Source organism: Danio aesculapii, chromosome 17 (genome assembly GCF_903798145.1).
Source record: "Danio aesculapii chromosome 17, fDanAes4.1, whole genome shotgun sequence".
NCBI classification, from domain to species: Eukaryota; Metazoa; Chordata; class Actinopteri; order Cypriniformes; family Danionidae; genus Danio; species Danio aesculapii.
In genome coordinates, this window is record NC_079451.1 from 53,770,131 (window position 1) to 53,793,769 (window position 23,639).

The following is a 23,639-nucleotide window of genomic DNA, read 5'->3' on the forward strand; positions in this document are numbered from 1 at the left end:
TGTGTGTGTGTGTGTGTGTGTGTGTGTGTGTGGAAAAGAAGCAGAGACCAAAACGTCTTCATACATCAACATTTATATGCTCACATACTGCATTAATCATTATAGAGAAGAAAGAAACCGCAGCGAGAAAACATACAGAAGCTGAAACAACAGTACAGAGACGACTGTAAGCATGCGACTGATTCATCACACACACACACACACACACACACACACACACACACACACACACACACACACACACACACACAGTAGAGTTTTCAAGTTTTCAGGAAGTGCTTCTTGGTATTTCAGTAAATATCAGGAAACATCCAGACGGAGATGAACAATCGAAGCGTCAGCGTTTGAGTCGACTCATGCGAACGAACCGAATCTCCAGAGAGTCAAGTGTGCGATGCTGAATCAGTGAATCAGTGAATCATCGCTGGTCCCGCTGCTGAAGGCACAGAGATCGTTCTGGAAAAGACGGACGTGTTTCCCGCTCAGCAGCGAGTCCGAGATCCAGCAGAACCAGCGGCTCCGGTCAGAAGTGCTGATATGGGTGTAGACGTCTCACAAACACACACACACACACACACACACACACACACACACACACTGAGTGAACCAGTAAACAGCAGGAAGAGCTCCGCTGGTCCGTCAGGAGTTCATTATGGCACAGAAGTGACCATTTGTGTGTCCGTCTGTGAAACCGCACATCAGCGAAGCAGAAAACACACACACACACACACACACACACACTGCCGTTAACAGGAAGCTAATAAACGTGACAGTATTGGCACTGGCAGCCGTCCCTGAACCTCAACAGAACGTCAAAGTGAAGAAAGCTTCTGCTCTTCCACACACACACACACACACACGCACACACACACACACGCACACACACACTGTTCTGAGCCTCTGTCTCGCGCACACACACACACACACAGTGGGAAGAGCAGAGCCGGACGGACCCATATGTAGAGGACAGTGTAGGTGTGCTCCTCCAGTGGAACCCCTGAGAGTGCAGTGTGTTACAGCGCAGCGCCAGCTAGTGGCCGTGTGTGTGGTTGCTCAGCAGGTCTTCTGCTCGCCGCTGCGTCTCCAAGGCTTTAGTGGTGAAGGAGTCCAGCGGGAGATCCGATTTACGCCTGACGAGCGGACGCTCCTTCCTCTGCTCCCGGGACACCTGCACACACACACACACACACACACACACACACACACAAAGACACACAAAGACACACAAAAAACACTGTTCAGCATTAATGGAGCATCACAGGAGAGCAGGTTACCTTTGCCAAGGGCACTGACACAAGCCCAGACCATGACAGACCCTGGCTTTTGGACTTGTTTCTGGTAACGGTCTGGATGATCCTTTTCTTCTTTGGTCCGGAGCACACGGCGTCCATTTCTCCTGAAACACTGCTTCATCTGAGAACAGTACACATCTCCACTGTGGGATGGTCCATCCCAGATGCCTCTAAACTCTGAGAAGTGGACAGCGCTTCTGGACACTGTTAACATAGGGCTTCCTTTTGCCACAGTACAGTTTGACTGGCGTTTGTGGATGTGACTGAATAACGCTCACTGACTCGTGTGTGTGTGTGTGTGTGTGTGTGTGTGTGTGTGTGCTGAAACACAGTACATTATAAGATAGAGGAGCTCACCTGCGGGTTTGACTGTGCCAGACTCTCGATCTTCATCCAGGCCTCCTCTCGCTCCTTCAGCTTGGCCTTCTCTCTGCAGGCAGAAGAGTGTGTGTTCATGAGCAAGTGTGTGTTCATAAGGAAGTGTGTGTGTGTGTTCATGAGCAAGTGTGTGTTCATAAGGAAGTGTGTGTGTGATCATGAGGAAGTGTGTGTGCGTGATCATGAGGAAGTGTGTGTGTGTGTTCATGAGCAAGTGTGTGTTCATAAGGAAGTGTGTGTGTGATCATGAGGAAGTGTGTGTGTGTGACCTGTTCTTCTCAGCTCTGAACTGCTGTGTGCAGTCATCAAACAGCTTCTGGTTCATCTCCATGAAGAGCTTCAGAGCGTTGTAGATCAGGCCGTGGATCGTCCTGCAGGCGATCAGAAACACCGCACAGGTTACCACGAGGAAGATATCTGGAGCAGCGTTCATAAGCAGACACATCTCGCTCCTCGTTTACCTCCATAGTTTTATTCATCTAACTACAGTGATGTGAAGTGACGAGAGATCTGTGTGCTTTACAGAACAGCTTCAAGCTTTTATTCATTTGAAATTGATGAACCGATTCACCATGAACAGATGATTCTTTTGAAGCAATCTTAAACGAATCATTTCTTTAGTTAAATGAAACCAGTGCGCATGGTTCTCAATCTGATAGATCTCTCTCCGGATAAACCTCGTTAGTAAGCTGTGCTTGGTAAATTACACTGAACTGTAATGACATCATTGATCGTAGTCTAGTTTTGACTCAGTTTTGACTCAGTGATTCTTTTGTGTGGTTTGCTTCTCCGTAGAGGGGATTATCAGTGACGTAAGCCTAAAGTTTGGCCCATTTCTTAAACTATTCAGGTGTATAATCAGCTCAGAGAACTGTACCAGCCGGTTCTGTGCTTTTATCAATCGTTTGGTGTGTTTAGATTCGTTTCGGAGCTTTGAAACGGCACTGAATCACATTTATTTGTGTTCATATCCTAATCATCTCCAAGCACTCTGAAGTATTTAGATTAAGTCCCTAAACCTGAGTAATCAAACAAATCCATCACTACCTGTGTTAGAGCCGTAAAGAGCACTAAGAGATGTGTAATATCTTTCTATAATATTAGATTATTTGGGTGGCACAGTGGCGCAGTAGGTAGTGCTGTCGCCTCACAGCAAGAAGGTCACTGGTTCAAGCCTCGCTGGGTCAGTGGTGTTTCTGTGTGGAGTCTGCATGTTCTCCCTGTGTTGGTGTGGGTTTCCTCCGGGTGCTCCGGTTTCCCCCACAGTCTAAACACATGCGCTATAGGGGAATTGGGTAGGCTAAATTGTCCGTAGTGTATGAGTGTGTGTGAGTAAGTATGGATGTTTCCCAGAATTACGTTGCTGCTGGAAGGGCATACGCTGCGTAAAAACGTGCTGGATAAGTTGGCGGTTCATTCCGCTGTGGCGACCCCAGATTAATAAAGGGACTAAGCTGACAAGAAAATGAATGAATGAATGATATTATTTGTATTGAGATATACAGTTATTGTTATTTTATGCAGCTTTTGATTTGTATGTTATGATATGGCCACGCAGTGGCGCAGTGCTGTTGCCTCACAGCAAGAAGAGTCCCAGCTGGGTCAGTGTGTGTTTCTGTGTGGAGTTTGCATGTTCTCCCTGTGTTGGTGTGGGTTTCCTCCAGGTGCTCCGGTTTCCCCCACAGTTTAAAGATGTGGTACAGGGGAATTGGGTAGGCTAAATTGTCTGTAGTGTATGAGTGGGTGTTTCCCAGACATGGGTTGCAGCTAGAAGGGCCTCTGTTGCGTAAAACATGTGCTGGAATAGTTGGCGGTTCATTCCGCTGTGGCGACCGCAGATTATTAAAGGGACTAAGCCGAAAATGAATGAATGAATGAATTTTGTGGTTATATTATGTACATGACGTCTCATTTGTTAAATAAAGCCATACGTCATATGTATGCGTAAGCAACAGGATAAAAGATTGGAAAGAAGGAAGGGGCTTGATGGTAGACAGTCTTTTGACCGTTCTTCCAAACCATATTGATATTGAAGCTTGGAAAAGTGTAAATAGTGTGTAAAATTCTTCTGTTTGTTGAGTTTTGTTGTTCCTGATAAGCGGAAGTTAACTGCACTGTAAGTGTGTGGTTTTATGCGTCAGTTCCTTTGTGCCGAGTCCCTGATGGTGGAGAACTGGAAGGAATAGACCGCCATTACGAAGAATGTATTTTGTCATCTGTAGTGAACTCTACTGAGGATGCACCCTAGATAAAGTAAGCAGTCTCACTTGTTCCAGTGGCTCTTGGAGTTTCTGTAGAGCGCGGGGAACATGATGGGTAAGATCTTGGCTGCGTTATCACTGATGAGACTCATGATGTACTCGTTGTTCCAGTAATACAGCGCTCGCTCTGCCACCTGCACACACACACACACACACACACACACACACACACACACACACACAATTTTGTGGTCATTCCACAGGTTTCCATTGTTTTTATACTGTACAGACTGTATTTTCTACACATTTTCTTTAGCCTATATCCAGCCCTCATAGGAAACTGCAGTTTCACTTCCTGAGAAACTCATCCTGGGTGATTTTATAAGCCTTTTGAGAAGGGAAGACATCAGCAATGTGACCATAATTCACCGTCTCCTCCAATACCTGTGTGATAGCCGTCACATCATACACATTTGTGTCCTGATGTCTCAGAAACACATACAGAGTTGCACATGCACACACTGACCTGGAAGTGCGGGCTGGACACACACTTGGCCAGCTGCCGGAAGAGCGGCTCCATCACCTTGACGAACTCTGAGGGCTCGATGACGTCCAGGATCTCCTCCAGCTCGTTCAGGAACATCACCTCCTTCGGGCTGTGTGTCTTCGGCCAGTACTTGAGGAGCGCCATCACCACCTGCAGAGAGAGAGAGAGAGAGAGAGAGACCCCAATGCACTGATCAGTCAAGGAACAGATCAACCAGAGATGAACATTCAGTCATTGACCCTTCCCCTGTCATTGAGGAGGACACTACACTGCAATAGATGCTTTCCTTACTTTGATTTTACTGTCTTGTTTCTAATCTAAATGTCTAAAATGATTAAATCCAAAAGCATTTTCTAGGCTAGCAAAACCTCTAGTCTTGCTTTAAGATATCATCAGGGGGAAGCACAATAATCCAGCTTTTCCTTTTCACTTCAGATTATTCTCCTGAACCCCGTTGGCAGATTATTCTGCTTGATTTAAGGAGAAACTCTCTTCATTTTGACTCATTATTTCTGAAAACAACACTATATGTTCTGCTTGTCTAGAAAATGCTTCTTGATTTAAGAGTTTTAGATATTTTAATTAAAAACAAGACAAAAACTCGAACTAAGAACAGCATTATTTAGAGAACTCTTCCCTGCTATTGACCAGCTTTACAGCTAATTTGAGGTGTTTACGGTAGGGGAAGCTCTAACGCATGTCCTGAGTGAGGACTTCTGCGTCTCCTGGGAGTGAAATATAAGACGATCAGAGACAGAGGAAGTTAGATTGTGGGTAAAAATGAGTTTTACAAGCCTCTTTTGGCTCACTCATGTGTTTATCAGGGCTCACCGCAGCGAAATCACCCACTCATCTATATCTGCACGAGCTTAGAAATGTGACTTACATGTGTGTTTATTACACTTCTGCATGTGCTCGTGCATGCATACATATGCCCACACACACACACACACACACACACACACACACACACACACACACACACACACACACACACACACACACACACACACACACACACACACACAGAAAACAGGAGGACAGAATGCTGTTTTGTTTGAAAGCAGAGGCTTGGTTCTTTGTTTTGATATATAATATACCCATATATTCCTAGCAGAAAGAGTTCATTACTCTCCCTCATGTCGCTTCATCCCCTGAGCTCTTCGTTCGGACACAAGCGAGGGTATTTTAGCTAAATGTGAGAGCTCCTCATCCTCCACAGACAGCAAGGGTTTATATGGCACTTTCTTCTCTTCTGCCAGATTGAGATGTGTGTTGATGAAAGCACCACGACACGTCTGACATACAGCTTAATATATGCCTAATAACAGGGGGTTAATAACATTGACCTTAGATTTAATATATATATATATATGTGTGTGTGTGTGTGTGTGTGTGTGTGCGCGTGCGTGTGTGTGTGTGTGTGTGTGTGTGTGTGTGTGTTTTATTTTTCCAGCCAAACTAAAATAAATAAGACTTTCTCCAGAAGATGAACAATAGTATAGAAACTGTTTAATATTCTAGAACATGTCCTTGCTCTGTTAAGCATGAGAGAGAGCATTAAACAGGAGGGCTAATTTAGTCTTCAGCTGTAAAGTCTACAGTAATGTACCTGTACCTGCATATATTTGTGTTTTCTGTGTTCTTGTGCTTTTTTAATTCCTTTATTCTCTGTGTTTTTGTCATTGTGCTATTCCTGATATGTGTAAACAGTGACACACGCTGTTCTCTTCAGGCCGGCTCACACTGTGCGATTTTTCTTTTTTTATGATCCTGAAGGATTGCAGCATGTCAGACTGCATGAACACGGCTCCCATGTCACACTGTGAGATCTCAGCTGTCATAATGTCAGACTGCATGAACACGGCTCTCATGTCACACTGTGAGATCTCAGCTGTCGTAATGTCAGACTGAACGACAATGAAGACGCGTCAAACACAGAGGAAATCTCCCCCTGAGTTTGACGTCATCCACCTGAGACACTTTCACTATGATTACAGCAAACGTAAACAATCTGTAGCGCTCATTTTGCACACAGCGTGTCTCAATAATAAAACCAGGAAGACATAAACAGTTTGGACATTTCCCCGCGGTCATTTGATTTGTCATAGATTGAGTCATCAGATTCGGCGCTCCTATTGGTTCTTGGGTTGATGCTCATCGCAGCTGTTGTCACACTGCAGGAAAGTGTCTGAAATCAGATGACTTCATCAGAGGGAAAATCTGATCGTAATGGGCATTAAGCGGCTGTCTGTGAACATGTCAAACCAACGATCAAAGATCCCCGATATAGCCCAGGATTTCAGGAATCTTTTAGGATTTGCCAAATTTGCCTCAGATGACCAAATGGCTGCTGAAATCTGACGGTGTGAGCAGGGCTTTACACAGAAGAGCAGACATCCTCGAGTAATGTAGATATCTGTGTGTTTTTTGTCCCACAGAAGTGTTGGAGCGTGTTGTGATTAAACACTGAAGACACATGGAGTGTTTTACTCTGGACTCCTGCTGTCTGTGGTGGATCAGGAGCTCTGGCATTTCATCCGCAATATCTTCACTTGTGTCTGGAGATGAACGAAGAGCTCAGCGGACTGACACGACGTGAGGGTAAGTGATCAGTGACAGAATGTTCATTATTGAGAGATTTCAGTCTCGTGATCTGTGCGGAGACCTGGCTGGCAAAAACACCACACTGAGATGTCCACAGCATGTCCCAGACAGCATTAGAGTGTGTTTGGTGATGATGACGGAGTGTGTGACGAGTCTCCGGGAGTTCACTGTGTGTGTCTGTGTGTGTACTGTCCTTTACTGACTCTGTAGGTGTAGAGAATAGTCTCAAACAGTCGTGTGTGTGTGTGTGTGTGTGTGTGTGTGTCTGTGTGTGTATAGTCTCAAACAGTCGTGTGTGTGTGTGTGTGTGTGTGTATGTGTGTGTGTGTGTGTGTGTGTGTGTCTGTGTGTGTATAGTCTCAAACAGTCGTGTGTGTGTGTGTGTGTGTGTGTGTGTGTGTGACTGTGTGTGTATAGTCTCAAACAGTCGTGTCAAACCTGTCAGAAAATGCAGCTGAGAGTCCTCCACAGTAGTAATAGTTTGATTACGGCGTTCACATGTCTGTTCTGCACTTCAGTACTATATGGCTTGTTTCACATGTAAACAAGTATCAGCATCTGAAAAGGTGGAACCAAACTCAAGAGTTCTGACCCAACTAAACCAGTTAGGTAATCTCTGAGGGGTCATATCGTTTATCACAGACAGCACTTTGGGTTAAGTTACTTGAAGACCGACGTGTTAACATCGCTGCTAAGGAACTGCACTATTCACTGTCTGCAGTAAAGTCTTCTGCCCATCAGAACTTCGCTCAGCTTACTTGTTTTATGTACTGGACTCATCGTATATATTGGTGAGCCATCCAAGAACAGCTGAGCCAAATACAGCAAAATCTAACACTAGGAACACTCCTCATGTCTTAATTACTTTCATTTTCCTTCAGCTTAGTCTCTATTTCAGGGGTCGCCACAGCGGAATGAACTGCCAACTATTCCAGCATATGTTTTACGCAGCGGATGCTTCCAGCTGCAACCCAGTACTGGGAAACACCCACACACACTCATTCACACACACTCATACACTACAGCCAACTCAGTTCCCCAGTTCCCCTATAGCGCTTGTGTCTGGACTGTGGGGGAAACCGATCTTAACTCCAGTTGTGTTTAGTTTGTTGATGCCATCAGTCAGATTAATGTCATCAGAAATCTCTGTGCACATGATCGACTCGTAATCAGAGTGTCGTCTTAATCGTATTGAAATCGGAGTGTTGGTGTCCATGTAGGCGTACTCAGAGTGATGTTGAGCGTGCAGTCTTACCGGTTCGGTCAGTGTGCTGTCCTTCTCCAGGAACTGAACCACACAGTACGCCAACTAGAGGCAGAAGACACCGCATTACCAACACTGCACTCATGCAGATCTTCATGTTGCTGCTATTAGCATACGCTGGTGCGCTAACAGGCTCGTGTAATGCCTCACCTGCGGATGGTAGACGCTCAGAGACTTCACCTTATGCAGCGGCAGCAACACCTTCAGCAGGAAGATCTTGTGCTCTTCTTTCAGCGGTAAAGCGAAGCCGTTGATGATGCTGTCAGACAGAACCAAACAGATATCAGAGGATTTCCCAGCATGCACAGGGACAGACGTCACAAGCTTGTGTTTTACCTTCCCAGCACCTCCAGCAGTTCAGCTATTCCGTTGTGATGCTCGGTCTCATAAATGAACCTGCAGACGCACACAAAACACTGAGGGTCATTGCACACCAACAACCGAGTGTTCACACTTTAAAGGTTAATACACTCTCACACTGTACCAATCACATTTACACACGGCCTACCAAACCTTCATGTCATTCCAATGGACTGGCCAGTTTTGGATGTGTAGCAGGCATTTTGAGAAGTCCCATATGGGTTTTTTCAAGAGTTCACACTTAGCTGATGATTCATCAATAGCTTGTTTGGCATGCTGTCCCGGGAGAGAGCCCCGAGCTCAAGGGATCCTCGAGCCCGGGGCTTCCTCCCGTTTGCAGAGCGAGAGGGGAGCCTGAGCTCGGTGGATCTCAGAACTCCCCGTCTGCAGTAGCTAAGGGAACACGTGAGGAAAAAAGGGGGCTAGACAATGCTTGATTGTTATGCATGATGTATATATTTGGATGGTGGGAGGAAACTGGAGAACCCGGGGAAAACCCACGCGGACACGGGGAGAACATACAAACTCCTCACAGAAACACCTACCAACCTGGCAGGACCAGGGCTGGCAGTGTTCTTGCTGTGGGGCTAACAGTGCTAACCACTGGGCCTCTGTGCCGCCCGATCTATAGTGAAGGAGGAGAATGGGGAGGAAGGGGGGTTTCTTCCAAACGAAGATAAAGTGGACTGTGGTTATTTATAGTAGCTTATCGCTCATATGATTGGATGATACTGATTAGCTTAATACGAGACCGGCTGTGATAAATCATAAGCACATGATCCTCTCGAAATTAGTTTATTAATAAACCTCACTTAATATTTTTTGAAATGTAATTTAAATTATACAAAAAATGGTCAGAAATGTACTTGTAGATTTTTTCGTATATTTTGTAAATGTATTTTTAAGTTTATTTTAGCAAATATATTTTGGTGTAGCATCTATTTTAAACATATTTTAGGCAGAAATATATATATTTACCATATGGGGTGTTCTGACAGCTCAGAGCCACTGTACAAGCAAAAGCCAAAATCCACAATAGCGCAGAACAAGACGCTTTAAAGGCAGATTGTGTGTTGTGTTTGATCATTCTGCTTTCCCATTGGCAGATTATTTAGCTTGTTTTAATTAAAGACTCACCTCATTTTTACATTATTTCCTAAAATAAGACAGTATTTTACGCTTGTCTATAAAATGCTTCTTGATTTAAGAATTTGTAGATATTTGGGCTATAAACAAGACACAAACTCACAGTAAGAAGAGTGTTTTTTAGTGTATGAACACACTACACTCGAGCTGCAGGATTCTGGATATAATGAGAATCGGGATATTTCTGCTTAAAATAAAGATCACAGCTTTCTCACGATTCTGTAGACGTAAAATAAAATAGTTATTTCTCAAACATATGGTGAAACAACAGTAATATTAGGCTAATGTTTAGGTCTACTGTTGGGTAAAATGCTCAATGTTGTGTAGACTTGGAACAGTAGACTTGAACAGACTTTAATATGTCCTGTTTGTTAATTCACAGTAAAGTGACGACATCAGAATATTCATAATTCTAAAGTTGAATTATTTTGTTTTAGACATATATAACAATATAATAGACCCTTTTTCACTGTTAAATGAGACATCTGTCATTATCAGATTCCCTCCTGCATTATATTCAACATTATATAGGCTGCAGTAGTAATATTGACACTGTTAAACAGTTATTCTCATGCACAACACTCTGTGTTCTCTATGAAAGAAAACATTAAACGCTTGTCGTAATCATATCTGTAAAACGTGATATGATTATTTAAATAATATGCGCGCCGGTTTCACTTTCACTGCCGAGTGAGGCTCATGGCTGCCGTCACTCTGAGAAAAAAAAGCACACACATGCAGATCAGACTTCCCATGCGGCTCCCAAACGATCGCTCTGTGCAACAAACTGAGTGTTATTTACAACTTTATCAGCTGTTATTCACAGCCTACACAGGTTCTGTTCACTACAGTAGTCATCATTGGCAGGCACGAGCGCGTCCTCTCAGTATAAACTACACAGTTCCTATTTACTGTGACCTTTTATGTGAAGCTGCTTTGACACAATCTACATTGTATAAGCGCTATACAAATAAAGGGGAATTGAATTGAATTGAATAGTAAACAAACATTAACATTTCGCGGTGGCGAATACATCCTTACATTAAACAGAAATGACATGTTTGGGTGAATTATATCGTATAAATACAGTATGGGACACTTTTAATGCCATTTGGAGGTGTCCATGTGGCTGAGCAATGTATGTAAAACAATGTGAAGACTTGTGCGACACCTTTACGCTTCTCTCCTGAGCGTGAAAATACAACTGGCTCAATCGTGTGTAGTGTCGAATCGAGATGGCGATGTTTTTTCGATTAATCGTGCAGCTCTACATTACACCACCGGCTCTGAATATAATGATCAAAAATGATTGATGATGGGGACACAGTGGCTTAGTGGTTAGCACTGCAGCCTCACAGGAAGAAGGTCTCTGGTTTGAGTCTCGGCTGGGTCAGTTGGTGTTTCTGTGTGGAGTTTGCATGTTCTCCCCGTGTTGGTGTGGGTTTCCTCCGGGTGCTCCGGTTTCCCCCACAGTCCCTACACATGCGCTATAGGGGAATTGAACTAAATTGGCCGTAGTGAATGAGTGTGTATGGGTGTTTCCCATACTGGAAGGGCATCCGCTGTGTAAAACATATGCTGAAATGGTTGGCGGTTCATTCCGCTGTGGCGACCCCTGATGAATAAAGGGACTAAGCTGAATGAAACTGAATGACTGACTGACGATTGCAGTACTGACCTGTAAAAGATGTTGTTAATCTGTTTCCTAATGTACGCTCGAAGCCCCAGAAACTTCCCGTATATTCGGTGCAGGGTGGTCTTCAGGAAGTCTCTCTCGCGCGGATCTTCACTGTCGAACAGATCCAGGAGCTGAAATGAACAGCATTTTAGCATTATGGGTGTGATATTTACAGTGAAAACATGAAGCTTAAATTTACACAGTATGTACAGCGTTCAGCAGAAATGAGCCGACCCCTCTCAGATCTCTCGTCTACAGTAAACTTCTCTCCAGGAGGCTTTACAGTCATATATGTGTGTCCAGATACATTACTGATCAAAAGCTGAAGATCACAGTACAGACATCACTACACACACATTAATGTATTGGGGGAAATATTGAATAACATTTTTTGTAAAACAACTGGTTTTACAATAAGCAGGAATAATCAAGAGAAACATAAAAATTACATTTAGTTTAACTTTTGTAGTTTGTAATTGTTTTCTATTAAATCTGAATGTTTTATCTGTCTATTCCTAAAGATGTTTGGTGACCAAACTCTAAAATAATCTGCCAATAGGTGAAGCAAAATAACCTTGTCTTCCCTTTTGACAGTATTATTCTGCTCACCCCATTGGCAGATTATTTAGCTTGTTTAAGTGGAAAACTCTCTTCATTTTGACTCATTATTTCTGAAAACAACACTATAGTTTGTGCTTGTCCAGAAAATGCTTCTTGATTTAATTTATTTAGATATTTGGACCAGAAACAAGACAAACAATATGCATGTAACAACAATAAATGAACTTAAAATGAAGCTGAAAATTACCTGCATCACAAATTTCTGGTCAATGTACTTCTTGGCAACATTGGGCTGAAAATCAGGCGACTCTAAAAAGCGCAGGAAGAACTCGTACACCAGCTGTAGGAGGCAGAGAGATGCAGAAATGAGCAGCACAGCTACACTACAGTATCACAGCATAAAAATCTAATCCTTTTCTCATATGAGCTATAGACTGTAACAAATGCTATATCAGTGTGACATTATTATTATTATCATCATCAATATTGTTATTAAAATATTCTCCGTCTAATATTCTTTATACAAACCCAAAAACGAGCACTCTCAAATGTCATTGTAAATCTAGTATATAATGACAATAAACGATTCTTATATTTCTCTAATATCACTGGGCTCAATCATATAGCTGATGACAAAATCCTTAGTCCTCCAGTCATATATTAAAGAGCCCCTATTATGCATTATAAAGGTCATATTTTGGTTTTGGGGGTCTCCAACAACAGGCTGATCTGCATGCAGGGTCAGAAAACACTTTCATTGTCTTATAATACGCAGCGACTCCCATATGATTAGTTCAGTGATTCATTTGTTCCCAAACCCCTCCTTTAAATGAGGCTAATCTGCGCTGTGAGTGCTCGACTGGGTTCAGTCCCGCGAGGCAGAGAGAAACGCCCACTGTGTTGATGAAGTAGCCAGAGTGCAGAGTATATCTGTGAGCTATATATGTATATCTGTGAGGCCAACGCAGGAGTGCACTAAAGTAATGCAGTTAAACACCAGCATATACTCTATTATTAACCACAACCCAAGTTTATTTAGCTTGTTTAAGGTAAAACTCTCTTCATTTTGACTCATTATTCCTGAAAACAACACTAAATGTTGTGCTTGTCTAGAAAATGCTTCTTGATTTAGGAGTTTGTAGATATTTGGACCAGAAACAAGAAAAAGATTGTAAGAACAGCAGTTTTGCAGTGTACTGTGCCAGCTGTGTTCTGATTGGCTGAGTGGACACACAGGTGTAAATGCTCCACAGCACCTGTAGATGTGGCCACGCTGCTTCCAGAGTGGGTTCATCCTCCTCGGGGTCAAACTCTGCTCCAGTCGGGTTGGAGGAAGGTGGAAGAGTCCTGAACATGTTCACTGCGAACTACAACACACACACACACACAAACACACACACACACACACACAGCTTCAGCCACAGCTTTCTATCACACTGTCACATTTCTACAGGACTGAGAGTAACACACTCAGCATGAACACACACACTGAATGAACACACACACAGAATGAACACACACGCTCCGGCTCGTGTGAATCTCTGTTCTGCAGGCTGCTGGTGATTCTCTCACAGAGATGAAGGACTTAAAGCTCGTTCACACCAAGCAGGATCACTATAAAAACAACAGTAAAGCTATAGTTGTAGAAATGGCTGCCAGTGTTGAAGAAGAGCAGCGTTCACAGCACAGCTACAGCCATACACACACAGAGGAGCGATATCCACACTTTCAGGAGGATTCATCCCAAAACACTGACAGCCAATCACAATCCAGAGAACAGTAAAGCTCCAGACGACACTGTGGAGAAGCACACAGTATGTTTACACGGACACCAATAATCTGATTTTAATGCGATTAACACAAGGCTCTGATTAAGAGTCGACCGTGTAAACACTGATTTCTGATTAATGTAATTTGATTAAGGTCATAATCAAACTAAAGACAAATCAGATTAAGACCTGTGGAGTTTGCTGATTTTAGTGGCATTACTGCAGTGCAGTACAGACATGGAAACACTGCAAACTGTTACCGTTGTGTAGGACTTTTCGTCGTGTTTTGCGACAGGATATTTCACACACACACACGGCTGTCTGACACTATTATCTGCATCGTGAAATGTGGAGGTTTTCTCCCATTCAGCATGCAGTTTCAGACTCCACTAAAACTCCACTCTTCCAGCAGTTCATACTCGCATCCAATATCTCGCTTGTCATGGGGGCATGCATGAAATGTTCCTGAATGAAAGTGAAAGTGGCAAACTGCAGTTAAAGTCCACAAATTAAGCATAAAACACCTGAAATGAGTTGACACTCCAGAGGAAATGTGGACAGCGCGCTGACACCATGACATTAATCGAATTATGTGTTATAACATGTAAAACGGGATCATGAAGGGAACATTCAAACAGCAGCTCATGTAAACACCTAATATGATCATCATATTATCCTCTTATTCAGATTAAGGCAGATCATTTGATTACTGATGTCCATGTAAACACTGATGATGATCAGCCCTTGCTTAAAAGATTATTAAACATCAGGACTATCCTGCAAACTATTCAATATAGGATCAAAATAATTGTGTGCACACAGATTAAAGGTGCTGTATGTGAGTGTTTGACTCTTCTGCATCATATAAACAGCATCATGTGTGTGCAGATATTCAGAAACATGCTCAGTGAGCACTCTTGTTTATCTGAAACACAGTGAAGTCAGATATTCTGCTGTGAACGTGTGTGTTACCTGCCGGAACGGCTGTCTTTGTTTTGGTCATTTAACCCGCCCACTGCCAGTTCAGCCAATTATATTTCAGCACCCCAGGTTGCCAGATGGTGGAAAACAGCGTATTTAAAACGGTTTATTTTATTGTCCAGATCTGAGCTGAACTATCTGCTGCTGCTTTCAGTATATGGCTATAAATGTGATGTAAAACAGCATTCAGACTCACATTATGAGCATTAAACACTGAATAAAGCACATGAGCTGTACCTGAGCTGATCAGTGTCAGTTTTCTGTTGTTCATCTGTGAGAAATTAAAGCCGTTTCTAATATATCAATTCCAGGTGTTGATTAGGACATAAACTCCTTTTAAAAATTGAGAATATTCCTTATATCGGGTGCCGTTGCTTTTATTTAGAGCATGACTCAAATCACTCACTCATGTCCTCAATCTGGCAACCTGTGCTTGCGTTTGTTTTGATCCAGGAGTGCAATACCTAGTTCAACCACTGGGTGTCAAACTGACATACTGCACCTTTAATGCCCAAATGACCCAAATACTTATGCACTGTTCTACGCCATTTTGTAGTATAAATAGTGTGAGTAGTGCGTTCACATTGAAAACTCTATAAATATTAAGAGCACTTTAATTACCCGGATGATGCACTCATTCAGCTGATAAAATGAAGTGTGTAATGATGGACACGTCACACACTCAACGACCGCAGCTTTGCTCACGTAGCGGAAGGGGCGGAGCTATCGGGCGCACATGTAGGATAACTTTATTTATTTTGGATCATGTAAGCAAAATTCTCCTCTGAGAGTGATTATAGCGCCTCCCGATGGTGAATGCGGTTATACTCATGGCAGGTATTATTTGATAGTTTGGTCATTTATTTTACTGATCTGGCAACCGCCAAACGTCATCAGGGAAACGGCTTGAATTTCCGCTTAGTAAAAACATTAGTGTGCCATTTGGGACGACACTACATACATATACTACGCTGTTGAGGGTGTAAGTGCATGAGTGCATAGTGTATAGAGTGCCATTTGAGACGCAGCTAGTGTGTGTAGAGTTTGCTGTTAGTTGTGTATTTTCTGTAGTGTCCAGCAGGTGTCAGTCTCTGTGTGCTGCTGAACACACTATTGATCTGCTGAACACACTATTGACTATCATTATTCTTCATGCTATAATCAATAGTCTCCAGGATAGTCTGGATCCTGATCATCATCAGGGCTTCTCCACAGTGGTGTCTGGAGCTTTACTGTTCTCTGGATTGTGATTGGCTGTCAGTGTTTGGGATGAATCCTCCTGAAAGTGTGGATATCGCTCCTCTGTGTGTGTATGGCTGTAGCTGTGCTGTGAACGCTGCTCTTCTTCAACACTGGCAGCCATTTCTACAACTATATATTCATCATTCTCCTCACAGTGATCCTGCTTGGTGTGAACGAGACACTAGTGAACACAGCGGGTCTTTATTTACATCTGTACATCATGGTTTTGGACACTGTGCTGCTGATGCTCCTCTAGCCTGATAGCGCTGCTTTAAAGCTGTAAATAGAGGAGCATGTGAGGTGTGTGTGGAAGAGCTGGAGCGCAACAGAATGGGGACATCGCCCTGCTGGAAAACACTGGGCTGATTGTGTGCATCTCCGGGATGAAAGCAGGCTCAGACGGGGGCCGGGGGCCGCCGCGGGGCTCTGCCTGACTCACCATGTGCACCACCTCTGGGTAAATGGGCTCCGTGATGACGCTGCGGTTGTGGGTGATGTACTCCACCATCTCGCTCAGCGCTGCCCGCTTCACCTCCTTCCATTTCAGGTCGCTGAGCGGGTCAGAGAGGAAGTCAAAGAGGACGCAGCACTGACGGAGCTTCTGCACGAAGAGCTTCTCCTGCTCGGCCGGAGCCACGTCTGAAACACAGAGAGCAGAACACATGAGGATCTGCAGACACTGATGGAGCAGTCCTGGAGCTGCGCTATAGGCCTGTTCACTAATATGGAGATGCAGAACAGAATAGGGAAGCGTTGTTTCCGGTCGTCCAGCCGCCACTGCGATCACCATTCATTATACTAGACTGAACCGCTATAAACACTAAATTAAAGTATCAATAGCAGAAGTATTTAGTCTTCAGCTTAGTCTCTGATTTATCAGGGGTCGCCACAGCGGAATGAACCGCCAACTATTCCAGCATATGTCTTACACAGCGGATGCCCTTCCAGCTGCAACCCAGTACTGGGAAACACCCATACACACTTATTCACCCACACACACACTCATACACTACGGCCAGTTGAGTGGATCAATTCCTCTATAGCACATGTGTTTGGACTGTGGGGGAAACCGGAGCACCCGGAGGAAACCCACACCAACACGGGGAGAGCATGCAAACTCCACACAGACACACCTACTGACCCAGCCGAGACTTGAACCAGCGACCTTCTTGCTGTGAGGCCACAGTGTAAGCACTGAGCCACAGCAGATATTAATCTAAGCAATCATAAAAGCAGACTCTTGTGCACTATAATGCCGTCATGACTCTATCTCTGAAGAATATCCACAAGATAGATGTAAACACGGCTGAATTGAGCTCTGACAGGGACATGACACTACAATTTCCATCATTATAATAGACTGTGAACACTTTAAACATCTGTACTACCAGAAATCTATAACTACTAGAGTTACCAAAGTGGTCATTCTGAGTGTTCTCATGTTAGATCATATTGTCATGTCTTCATTCACATTCAAAGCTTCTATTGAGATATTAAAATTAAGCTTTGAATGTCTGTCATCATATTTAATCAAGTCATCACAACACAACACAGATGTCAATATTGCCGAATTGGAGCTCTGACAGAGACATGAGGGTTTTAAATAATTAATTTCACAGACTAATAATAGGTTTTATCATTATTATAATATATATATATATATTTTTTATTTTATTTTTATTTTTTTATTGTTGGGCAGATTTTTACCTGTATATTACAAACGATAAAATATCACCCATCCCTACAATGGGGATCTCAGGGTATGCGCCATTACAGCTCATTGTTTTTTTTCACCAGGTCTCCACACAGGACACTGTACTGAAAACTATCAATTGCAAAAGACTTTTATAATAATAATAATAATAATAATAATAATAATAATAATAATAATAATAATAATAATAATAATAATAATCATATTAATAATATTAATAATAATAATGATGATGATGATAATAATAATATTATTAATAATAATAATAATAACAATATTAATAATAATAATAATAATAACAATAATAATATTAATAATATCAATAATAATAATGATGATGATAATAATAATAATAATAATAATAATATTAATAATAATAATAATAATAATAATAATAATAATATTAATAATAATAATAATATTAATAATAATAATATTAATAATAATAATAATGATGATGATGATAATAATAATAATATTATTAATAATAATAATAATAACAATATTAATATAATATTGATATTAATATTAATAATAATAATATTAATAATATTAATAATAATAATGATGATGATTATAATAATAATAATAATAACAACAACAATAATAATAATAATAATAATATCAATTGAAACCTTTTAGAAAATTACAGTGTAATTAAACTCCTAATGATAGTTCAAAAGGGGGACTTCTCCAAGATAATTTTCCAATTTTTTGTTCTGTTTGTTTCCAACATGAACATGCATTCAGATTATTCATTGTATTGTGTGCTATATCAGTGATATAATTTACCCAGAAACAGCAATGTTAAATTCCAACATCAGATCGGAAACAGTTCCTTCCATATGCACATCTTGTTTATTAACATATTAACAACAGCTGATTATCCATTAGCTCTCACCAGTGTTGGCCAAGCTACTGGGAAAATGTAGTGAGCTAATCTATTAGTTACTCTACTTAACATACAGCCTAACTACACTAAACGTTACTAATATAGCAAGCTAAGCTAAAAGCTACAATGCAGAAGTAGCTTAGCTAGTTTAATTTTAATACTGAATTTGAATCAACTTTAATCCAAGTCAGTTCTATCTTAGTGATCAATAAAACTGCCAATGAAAAATGAGGCAGAATGGTTCAGTTCAGTTATTTACTGCAAATAATATGATGTTTCAAACAAAAACTAATACTAAACCATGTGTAAAATACTATTGTAATTTAGGAAATATACACTCACCGGCCACTTTATTAGGTACACCTGTCCAACCGCTTGTTAACACTAATGTCTAATCAGCCAATCACATGGCAGCAGCTCACTGCATTTAGACATGTAGACATGGTGAAGAGGATCTGCTGCAGGTCAAAGCGAGCATCAGAATGGGGAAGAAAGGGGATTTAAGAGACTCTGAACGTGGCATGGTTGTTGCTGCCAGACGGGCTGCTCTGAGTATTTCAGAAACTGCTGATCTACTGGGATTTTCACGCACAACCATCTCTAGGGTTTACAGAGAATGGTCCGACAAAGAGGAAATATCCAGTGAGCGGCAGTTCTGTGGGCGCAAATGCCTTGTTGATGCCGGAGGTCAGAGGAGAATGGCCAGACTGGTTCCAGCTGATAGAAAGGCAACAGTAACTCAAATAAGCACTCGTTACAACCGAGGTCTGCAGAAGAGCATCTCTGAACACACAACACGTCCAACCTTGAGGCGGATGGGCTACAGCAGCAGAAGACCACACCGGGTGCCGCTCCTGTCAGCTAAGAACAGGAAACTGAGGCTACAATTCACACAGGCTCACCAAAACTGGACAATAGAAGATTGGAGAAACGTTGCCTGGTCTGATGAGTCTCCATTTCTGCTGACACATTCAGATGCTCGACTCAGAATTTAGCCTCAACAACATGAAAGCATGGATCCATCCTGCCTTGTATCAGCGGTTCAGGCTGCTGCTGGTGGTGTAATGGTGTGGGGGAGATTTTCTTTGGGTCCATTAGTACCAATTGAGCATGGTGTCAACGCCACAGCCTACCTGAGTATTGTTCTGACCATGTCCATCCCTTTATGAGCACAGTGTCTCCATCTTCTGATGGCTACTTCCAGCAGGATAACGCACCATGTCATAAAGCGCCAATCATCTCAGACTGGTTTCTTGAACATGACAATGAGTTCACTGTACTCAAATGGCCTCCACAGTCACCAGAGCTCAATCCAATAGAGCACCTTTGGGATGTGGTGGAACGGGAGATTGGCATCATGGATGTGCAGCCGACAAATCTGCAGCAACTGTGTGATGCTATCATGTCAATATGGAGCAAAATCTCTGAGGAATATTTCCAGTAGCTTGTTGAATCTCTGACATGAAGGATTAAGGCAGTTCTGAAGGCAAACGGGGGTCCAACACGGGTCTAGTAAGGTGTACCTAATATAGTGGCCAGTGAATGTATATAGGACAGTGTGTAATCTCGATTTTGCTTTGACATAAGACTCATAAAACTCCCTTTATTATATGTTTATTTATAAGAACAGGACTATATGTGTCTTGAAAATGCTCCTTGATTCAAGAAAGATATTTAGGACTAGAAACAAGACAAAAACAAAACAAGTAAGGAAAGCTTTTCATGTAGTGTACAGGAGCATTGCATGTGTTAATTAAACAAATGAATGTTAACTACACATTTAAATCCATTCATCACTGAACCATAACCATAACTAGCCATCATCAGCGGCTCTGATACGACACGATCTTCACTAAAACACTGTAAGGCTGATGTTATAACACTAATCAAACACACAATCGCCTGTAGTACAGCTGACATCTGTGATTATTATTATAATTATTATTATTAGCGTGTCTTGTGTTTGAGAGGTGGACATGAGTTCATCAGACACATGATTTCTGCTCTTATCTGATCCAGGAGACCAGAATAACCCTGTACTGATGAACACACACTGCAGTGTGTATCACAACACACACAACCCACTGCATTTAACATACTGCATCATAAGAGGACGTAATAAATCTATATATTAACATTTACACCAGTAAATAGACTCGATGATGGGCTAAAAATCAGTGTATATATCTGCACACACAGATTCCATATAGGTCTAGTGAAAAAGACAAATAACAGTGTAAATTCATCACCTTTGAGTCTTTAAACCCACATGACTCTCTGTCTTCAGTAAAACAGGATATTTTCAGATGGTCTCCGTGTTATTTGTCTATACACTGTAAGTCACTGAGCTGTGTTATTGCTTACACCAAGATATTCTTAAAAATGTGTTTATAATGATGTAAGAACTGTATTTTGTGCAACCAGCAACTCATGAATGTGAATAAGCCTTCAGGTTCACAAGCGATGGGCGTTCTGTAATGTTTTATTGAGGCAGAACTGATGCCAGAACAGTGCACTTCCAATGAGTTAAGCACAGATCAATGAGCCCAGTGAATGATTACTCTGGAGATGATCAAAACTATCAGAAAAGCCTGAGTTGCTCAAACAGACAGAAATAAACAGCTATTAAATCTCATCAGAACAATCCTCATTACCTAATTTATAAAGTGTGTGGACTCACATTACTGAGCTTGAGTGTGTTTACATGACACACTTCTAAAGCTGAGCACATTACCTGAACTAAACCTCACCTGTCCATAATCTCACGATACTGCTGTTTAATATGACCCTGGCTCATCAGTCCCTCCAGAATTCAGCGAGTTCGACTCTTCCTGAATCTTGAGATTAAAAGAAATCATAACCTTTACAAGATTGTTGTGTATTTCCACAGCAAAACACTGGAACTGAAGAGAAAACGCCATGTTTTGAGGAAAACCGTCACGCAATCAGTCATTTCAGACCACAAACAGCAAAGCAAACGTCCCAGTGGAGCCCTGGAGGGACTGCAGCATCTTCATAATTATATATTAGCTGAAGGTGAACATCACACTGACACGGTCACTGCTGCTGGAGTTTTATCATTAATCGATCCATGATACACACACACACACACACACACACACACACACACTCACACACACCAGCTTTCCTCAAGTGTGACCTCACTTCCTGTGACATCACTGCTGTAGTGGGGGGGAAGGGCAGGAGATACTCAAATTAAAGCTCTGTTCTCATGCAGCGCTTCAACACACACACACACACACACACACACACACAGCGCTGTAGACAAACACAGTACAGTCAATGAAGCGGATCGATCTCTCTCTCACGCATACACACACACACACACCCATCCCTCACTCACCCCTGAAGTGCATCAGAGCCACAGGCGGGAAGGGCCCGTTGGCGTTGGGAGCGTCTACAACCATCCTGCCGGGGTCACACACACGCCAGCGCGCGTCGCAGAAACACACACACTGCTCACGGCCCGAGACCAGCCTCCATTTTAACAAAAGCTGAGCAGAAAATGAAGCTGTGTGCTGGAGGAGCCGACTGCTCAGTGATGTCAGCGGGCAGGACGCAGCACATTGGTCCACTGCTGTGACATCATCGGCAGGCGGATGCCTATTGGCTGTTAGGAGGAGGATGAGGCGGGACTGAGGAGCCCCTCCAGCACTCTTATAGAGCGTCACACCTCATTACACTGTGTGTGTGAGAGTGTGTGTGTGTGTGTGTGTGTGTGTGTGTGTGAGAGAGGAGAGCAGAGCAAACACAGCTGAGATTGACCACAGCACAGACAAACACCATACGGTACAAAATATATAGATTTTCCTGGCCACAGTATATAGTGTGTATATATATAAATATATATGTGTTGTGTCTGTGTTGTTTAATAAAATACATTTCAATATATTTTAGGGTGAAGATGATACATATCAGGGGCAGCACGGTGGTTAAATCACCTCACAGTAAGAAGGTTGCTGGTTCGAGTCCCGGTTGGATCAGTTGGCGTTTCTGTGTGTTTTTGAGTTTGCATGTTCTCCCCGTGTTGGCGTGGGTTTCCTCAGGGTGCTCCGGTTTCCCCCACAGTCACATGAATAAATTGGCGGTAGTGTAAGAGTGTGTGTGAGAATGAGTGTGTATGGGTGTTTCCCAGTATTGGGTTGCAGCTGGAAAGGTATCCGCTGTGTAAAACATATGCTAGAATAGTTGGTGGTTCATTCCGCTGTGGTGAACCCTGATTAATAAAGGGACTAAGCCGAAAAGAAAATTAATGAATGAATGATAATACATTTACAACCTTGTAATTAGAGCCGGACGATATGGCAAAACAAATGATCAGGATAATGTTTATCATATGGGTCGATATCGATGATGATCAGGATAATGTTTGTCATATGGGTCGATATCGATAATGATCAGGATAATGTTTATCATATGGGTCGATATCGATAATGATCAGGATAATGTTTATCATATGGGTCGATATCGATGATGATCAGGATAATGTTTGTCATATGGGTCGATATCGATGATGATCAGGATGATGTTTTTCATATGGGTCGATATCGATAACGATCAGGATAATGTTTTTCATATGGGTCGATATCGATAATGATCAGGATAATGTTTTTCATATGGGTCGATATCGATAATGATCAGGATAATGTTTATCATATGGGTCGATATCGATAACGATCAGGATAATGTTTATCATATGGGTCGATATCGATAATGATCAGGATAATGTTTATCATATGGGTCGATATCGATAATGATCAGGATAATGTTTATCATATGGGTCGATATCGATAATGATCAGGATAATGTTTATCATATGGGTCGATATCGATAATGATCAGGATAATGTTTTTCATATGGGTCGATATCGATGATGATCAGGATAATGTTTTTCATATGGGTCGATATCGATAACGATCAGGATAATGTTTATCATATGGGTCGATATCGATAATGATCAGGATAATGTTTTTCATATGGGTCGAT

General features: G+C 42.1%; 1 protein-coding gene across 1 annotated transcript; it reads right to left on the reverse strand.

The window, feature by feature from the left end:
* Positions 1 to 57: 57 nt before the first annotated feature.
* Positions 58 to 22,203, reverse strand: ppp2r5ca (protein phosphatase 2, regulatory subunit B', gamma a). The gene is made up of 13 exons (XM_056476358.1): positions 21,997 to 22,203; positions 16,466 to 16,665; positions 13,291 to 13,401; positions 12,282 to 12,374; positions 11,474 to 11,604; positions 8,626 to 8,685; positions 8,440 to 8,548; positions 8,281 to 8,334; positions 4,398 to 4,568; positions 3,938 to 4,065; positions 1,940 to 2,041; positions 1,650 to 1,722; positions 58 to 1,168 (listed from the first exon to the last, which is right to left on the reverse strand). Exons 1-13 carry the CDS (start codon positions 22,058 to 22,060, stop codon positions 1,031 to 1,033), a joined length of 1,434 nt encoding a protein of 477 aa, XP_056332333.1. The 5' UTR covers positions 22,061 to 22,203; the 3' UTR covers positions 58 to 1,030.
* Between the last annotated feature and the right edge of the window lie 1,436 nt (positions 22,204 to 23,639).